At 38.2% G+C, this 6793-nt stretch overlaps 1 protein-coding gene across 5 annotated transcripts in view; it reads right to left on the minus strand.

The window, feature by feature from the left end:
- The window catches only part of mybpc3 (myosin binding protein C3), a 39548-nt gene extending 33297 nt beyond the window's left edge, over positions 1-6251 (minus strand). For 2 of the 5 annotated variants that reach the window (XM_047362278.1, XM_047362276.1), the window contains exons 1-2: positions 6103-6242; positions 535-804 (exon numbers count right to left, since the gene is read on the minus strand). In XM_047362278.1, the coding sequence (XP_047218234.1) occupies positions 535-804; positions 6103-6127 (295 nt within the window). In that variant the 5' untranslated portion in view covers positions 6128-6242. Of the gene's footprint in view, positions 1-534; positions 805-6102 lie in introns of all 5 variants that reach the window. The other 3 variants (XM_047362280.1, XM_047362277.1, XM_047362279.1) reach the window with 2 other exon arrangements.
- Between the last annotated feature and the right edge of the window lie 542 nt (positions 6252-6793).

Genomic DNA, 6793 nt, shown 5'->3' on the forward strand with positions numbered 1-6793 from the left:
ATTTTTTTGCACCACTAATGGCCTTTATTTTTCAACAGTAGATAGACAGGAAATGGGAATGGAGAGAGAGGGGAAGACATGCGGCAAATGTTGCCAGGGACAGGACTCAAACCCGGAACAGCCACATCGAGAACTAAGGCCTCTGTATATGGTTTGCGCACTTAACCCCCTACACCACCAGCGCTGCGCCCACGTATTACTAGTTTTAAACCTGAAAGCCATTTTTATCATTCCTTCAGTCTTTACTTTGAAGCATAGCCTTAAATGTATTGGTTAGAAAGTGAAGAAAAAGTTGTTAAATTCTCTGCATGTCATCTCAAATCTTTAAAAGAAAATAGAAAACACCTTAGGCTGCTTCTAAGAGGATGGGATACGTGGTGGAGAAACATCAAGCGCATGCAGTGCATCATGTGTTTACTGCCTCAGTAGTTTTCTAATTTGAGTGCTCTTCTTTGTGCTCTGTGAAGATTACATGAGCTGTGGATGAATGATCAGAGGCCTCAAATGCACAGCTGCAGCATCAAAGTCTCCCACCTGGCTTTGTTACGATCCGCAGCTCAAACTTGACCTTTGAACCACCAGCAATCACAGCATAGACATTGGCATCTTCCTCTGTGATGTTTCTTATAGTAAGGGAGTGCTTGTTTCCGATGGTAGTGATTGCATATTTGTTGCCACTGGCAATGTCCTTTGAGTTGCACTGCCATTTTACTTTAGCTTCAGACTTTTCGGTCTCGGCTTCAAAAGTCACTGAGGAGCCTTCCTCTGCCTCCTGAGTCTTTGGTTTCTTGGAAAATGCTGAAACTAAAAACAGGGAGTCGAAGTAAAACCTTTGAAGTGTAAAACGTGTGACTGTGATCCTTTTATCAGTGAACTCAGTTTTTCTTTGTTTTGCTAAGTGCTGATTGACTGAGCACGCACTGAGATAATTCAGCAGAAGGTTGTAACCAATCACACTGTCAATGCCAAAGAGATAGGGAGGGAGATCAGCTCATATTCTGAAAAAGCAGACTTATGATGCCATGAATTGTCTGCTTGGAAAAGGCACAGTGCTTTGCAGTCAGCAGCACACTGTGTGGGGCTAGCTGTGAACATATAAATTAGCTCACTTCTTACTTTTCTCTTCTGTTGATCTCTTTTGACAGGTGAAGACGTACATTAGAAGCTTAAGAATCATCATCAGGAAACTAATCAGGACCTCGTTATAAAGAACAGAATAAATAATTTGCACGTTTAGTTGTTCAAACAAATCCATCAGTTATGTCCTGCTAAAACGATCCAAACCTGCCAGCACAACACAGGGCTCTAAGTGTAACTTTTAAACTCTTTCAATGAAAAATTTAATTACACTTAATTAAAATACATTTTCAAAAGATTTTATATAATTCTAAAATCACAAGTGCTTACCATTCAGTTGCTTTTTAATTATGTATGGTATAGATTTGCATGTTTAATACTGTTTAGGGAAACCTCAACAGCTCAGTTGGTCTGATTAATCTTAAAAACCTTTCAATTAATTAAATCAGGATATTTAGTGGCTTTTGTAGTAAATATTATGGCTTTTCTTTTCTCTTTCTACATTTTAGGTCGCAATGCATTCGCCTTGAGGCTAGTTAAAAGGTAAAGGAAAAGGTTAGTTCATGGGAACGTTATTTCCGGTTTGTCATCAGGTGACTGAGTACAGATTTTGTCTTTCAGGAGCTAGAAGAAGAACTTGTATTTATCAATGCATCCATGAAATATCAAACAAGATTTAACAAATAGCTAAAATTTATGTTTCTCAAAGAGGATAGGAGTGCAATCAAATTTAGGTCCCTCTAGAGTTTATAATGTGATAAAAAAAATTATACAGTAGGTTGATCAAAATGTTATGCATAACTAGGATCACAATATTTTACAACCTACTGTGTTGCATTTATGGTAACATTTTTCCATTTTTCTTTTAGCAATGCTAATCCTATTAATGCATTACTTTTACTCTCTATGTTTTGTTCTGAGGGTTTATTTTTAATTGCTTGTTAGAGGATATACATACTCCATAAGGGCCTGGAGATACGCAAGAAAAGAGAAATGTGTTCTTTCTTCCAGGGCTGCAAGAACAAAATTTATTGAGTTGCTGCAGCCATGGTTTCATACTTCTTGCAGCTTGTTGTGCTTACAGTAGGAGAGGTCAATTAACTTCCGGGAAAATTCTACACATGAGTTGTAAAGTACTAAATTGCCTGGTCCAAAGGAACATTGTTCTTATCCTTGTGGCACAGGAAGAGAGAAAAGATTTTTCTGTTCTTGTATGGAAGGTATTGGCCTTTACTTGAAGTTCTATCCAGCCTGGACATGTCATACTTCACAAGAACTCAACAATGCCCGCTTTTAATCTAATGTTTTTGCAGCCCTGGTTTGGGAATTCTTACAGCTTGTTCTTAAAATATCGTCTGGGCAGAACTTTTTTCTCGCTTGGTGTCCAGCCAGAAGGTGTTGTTAAACCAGAAATTATGTCATTCCCACTTTACTTCAGTTGCATATTAGTTCCTTCTGATGTTTTAATTATTAATTCTGCTGGCACATGCCCTAACATCACATAGTTTAACCTTCTTAAAAAGGTATTTTCCATTCCTTCAAAGATGTGAAAAGTTTTAAATGGCAAACTTTGAGAGAAAGTCCCTGCAAAATAAAAAGTTGATGGTGTTAAATTATGCTGACCAGCAAATATTCCTCGATTCAGATTTAAAATAAAAATAAAAATTAAATATTTAACCTTCCTGTTTGAAATTATTCTAAACTGAGGTGCTAGGTGAAAATGATCAAACATTTGATGGTGATGAGTCAGAAATGAAAATAGAAAGCTCTAAAATATCATGAAGAGGTAATGTTAACAAAACTGAACATCTACATACATTATAAAGCCAGTGGCAATGCCAAGTGTCTTTAGTGAATAAAGAATGAAACCATCTCCATGATATTTGCTTGTAAAGGTCTTCTCACTGTGCCTGTATAATAGGCAGGAACAGTGTTGGCTGTCACACTTTTTATATTAATTTAAATTCCAAAACGATGGTATGCTAAATCAATCGCATTTCAATGTCCAATAGAAGCCTAAAGTGTCTGATTGGAATAAAGTAACCTTATCCTTCTCAAGAGAAATTTGTTCAAAAGGTACGCACTGCCAAATACAACTTGTGCATTTGCATAGAGACCTTTCATATACTCTTTAAATTTACAATATTCAATACTATATCTTAGTCAAAACAACATCTCATATGACGTGAACTAAACATATAGACTAGACTATTTGACAAAAAGCAATATAAAAAAAAAAAAAACAGAATCATGATGTTTTCAACAGAATAAAGTTGGGCCTCCCTAAATCCCTATTATTTCATTTACTCACTTTCTGAGCCACAGTTTTCACAGATGTACAGTGGCTTTCCTGGTGTACAGTCTTGGTGTGCCCACTTCTTGCACTGTATGCACTAGACCCATGTCCTGTTGGGCTCCTTACACACCATGCATAGACATTCATCTTTGTCTGAGGATGACCATATCACATGTCTCTTCCTTCTCTTGATTTAATTTTTTTGATGCCTTTGATTTTTCTTTCAGCTGATTTTTCTTTCCCCTCACTTGGTTATCAGTCAGGATAAAACTTGTCAATCTTTTACTTTTCTTGGTAATTTTTCTGGGTCTAATTTTTGGAAATGGCCTTAGCTCCACTGGCCTGACTGCTACATCCAGTGCCAATGCACGGTATGAACGGGAGAGCTTTAGTAGACTTACTGATGGCCTGTGAGTGGGTGTATGAGGTGCCCCATGATCTGTGTCATTTAGTATTATGTGACTTGCAGATTGTGGGGGATTCAGATTAGCAGTGGGGCTACAGTCAGCATTTGACTGATCAGTCACTGAAACAGGAGCAAATGCTGACTCGGAAAAAACCTGTTGGGGGATATAGTCCATTTGCCTGGAAGCCTGACAAAATCTTGGCCATTTTTACAGCAAGACAGAATGCTTTAGCTACAATATTTGGTATATCACAAATGTTCATTGCTTTTCCTGGAGTACTCTACATCCATGCAGATGGAGCAGAGTTGACTTGTCTCTTTAAGGGGCAATAGACAGACAGATCCAGGGCACCATCTGTTAAAGTTCCTGCTTTGTCCCTGTTTGGATAGGTTGCTGCTCTCAAACAGTTGTCATCTTCAAAAGACATCTAAAAATAGTGCAACTAAAAGCTGTGACGGTGGAGGTGTTTAACACAACATGGTGTGCCTGGAATCCTGACCAATATGTAGGTGTTACATAGATAAGGATACTATTTACAGATTTAAATGTGATACAGTTGGTCACAGGAGTACGACTTGGAACAAACAATAAATAAGTAAAAGATAAAACCTAAAAACGAATTGATGAAAAAATAAAATTGTAATTTTCCAGGAAGGCACATTATTTTGGATTGTTGTCAGTCATCACAACATATTTAAAAGGGCATTATTATCCTAAAGAGGGAGTTAACCTCGGTGATATAATTCATGGTGCAATTCTGTTCATAGTGTTCTTATATGGTCGAGTCATCTAGTCTCAATACCTGAGTTTTTTCCTTGTTTCTTTGAAGTAGTTCAAACCACTACACACCATGGTACATTTTTTTGTTTTGAAATGTCCCCACCCTAATAAATGTCATACCTTTGACTATAGTTGTTCACCACTGGTGTAGAGTTTGACAGGTTTGTCCTACAGGTCCACATGGTTGGTGAAATACAAAGTATTAACCCTGCAATAGCTTTGGATGGTAAGACAAACCACACTTCCTTTCTCTCACAACCGTCAAATCCATATTGGAGGTAATTTGAGCCTGAATGCTTGTGCCATCCCCTGAAAGCATGGCGCCCCGGATGGTGTGCCCCATTACACATCAAAAACAGACACTTTGACTTAACTTGTGGTAAGAGGAAAAGCTCACAAAATATCAATATGTTCCCTAAGTTTTAAAATTTGAGTGCATTTCTTCAGCACAATAGAGGCTGAATCGATTTAACTTGAAAAAAACCAAACAAAAAAACAGGTGGATTCCTTATTTAAGTTTGCTTGTCAAATGATTTCTGCATCACATAGACTGCAGGGTGTTAATAACAGCTATTAGTATAACTACAGGCTCAAGATGAGCCAAACAGTTACTGTGCTGCTCAAATCCTTCACACTGCAGGCCTTACCACACACAAGTGGCATTTGGACACCACTGTGCCATCTGATGCCACAAACAAGCAGCTCATCCTCACTCTCAAAGGGGAAACTGTGGCTATCACTTGTCACGTTGGAATCCTGTTAGGGATTTTGGAAATGTGACAAATGTCGAGTTCACCTCATACAATGTGTCCACCTGCAGGTCCATTGACAAGAGTTCCTGATGTGACCGAGCTGTTTCCTACTGGAAGCACATTGACATATTTCAAAACACATATTTGGCTACCACATGGGTATTATTATATCACGAAACCAAGCAGTCCAGATTATGCAACAGAGAAATTAATTAAATTGAATTAGCTTAGCTAAAATCGTAACGGAGATGTTAGTGTAGTAGTTGATTCTCTATCAGCAGTTTTGAATTTTAACTAACTTTAAGCTATATTTACTTATAAGGCGTGGGTTCTCACCGGGTACTCCGGCTTCCTCCCACAGTCCAAAGACATAGGTTAATTGGTCACTCTAAATTGCCCTTAGGTGTATGAATGAGTGTGTGGTTGTTTGTGTGTTGCCCTGCGATGGACTGGTGACCTGTCCAGGATGTACCCTGCCTCTCGCCCGTAGACTGCTGGAGATAGGCACCAGCTCCCCCGCGACCCACTATGGAATAAGCAGTAGAAAATGACTGACTGACTGACTGACTACTTATAATGCAGTTTTGTATTTCTCTAATATTTCTTCCAATTAATAAACATATTATACAAAAGTTTAATGTTTTCCATATAGTTTTCCTTTTTGGTTTGTTTAATTTCCTACAAAACATACATTTGGTGTGACAGTAACAATAACAAGTGTAAGTTGTTGTAATCCATTAAGCTATTGTATTTTGAATGTCTCAAAAAGGAGTTAAATAAAGAAACATACCTGTTTTTTTGGCTGGTTCTGGCATCCTGAATGATGTCCTCTCTTTTCTACAGTGTTACTCAGCCACTCCAGTTTACTCCCAGGTCAGGTTAAAGTCAAGCCTCTGCCTTTAATAGCGGTCCTGTTTGCAAACCCAACCCACTCCTTCAGCCAATTTCCACCCCAGACCTAACACACAGTATATAAAAAAAAACACCCACTGTTTCTTGATCAGAGCAATGACCTGGCTCCCACCACTCCACCCTAGTCATGTCTGACCTTGAGCTATATTTCGACCATCCTTTCCACACCACCTCAGCTGAATGATAGGCCTTGAGAGCGTGGGGAAGGACATAACACAGTTGTTATAATTAGACCAAAGAATTTAAGAGAAGGTTTTGTTCTGTGTTGCACTATGTCACCATCTACCTCTAATACAATTAGAAGGTGGTTTTTAGTTTCCATGTTTCTTTTTGACTTTGTTCTCTATCTGTATGATGCCATTAATTTAAGCTGAAGCTCAGTTGTAAACTTTTAATTGCAGATTAAAGTATTTTGTTCTCTATAACTGCTCCCCTTGGCTATATTTTCAAGAAAACATGGAGTTTCTTTTCACTGCTGTGCAGATGACTCCCAGATTTATCTCCCTTACAAAAAGACAAAGGGTTTCTCTGTAGACTCACTGTTCAAATGTGTTGATGACACAAACTGT

This window comes from Girardinichthys multiradiatus, chromosome 4 (genome assembly GCF_021462225.1).
Source record: "Girardinichthys multiradiatus isolate DD_20200921_A chromosome 4, DD_fGirMul_XY1, whole genome shotgun sequence".
Lineage (NCBI taxonomy): Eukaryota > Metazoa > Chordata > Actinopteri > Cyprinodontiformes > Goodeidae > Girardinichthys > Girardinichthys multiradiatus.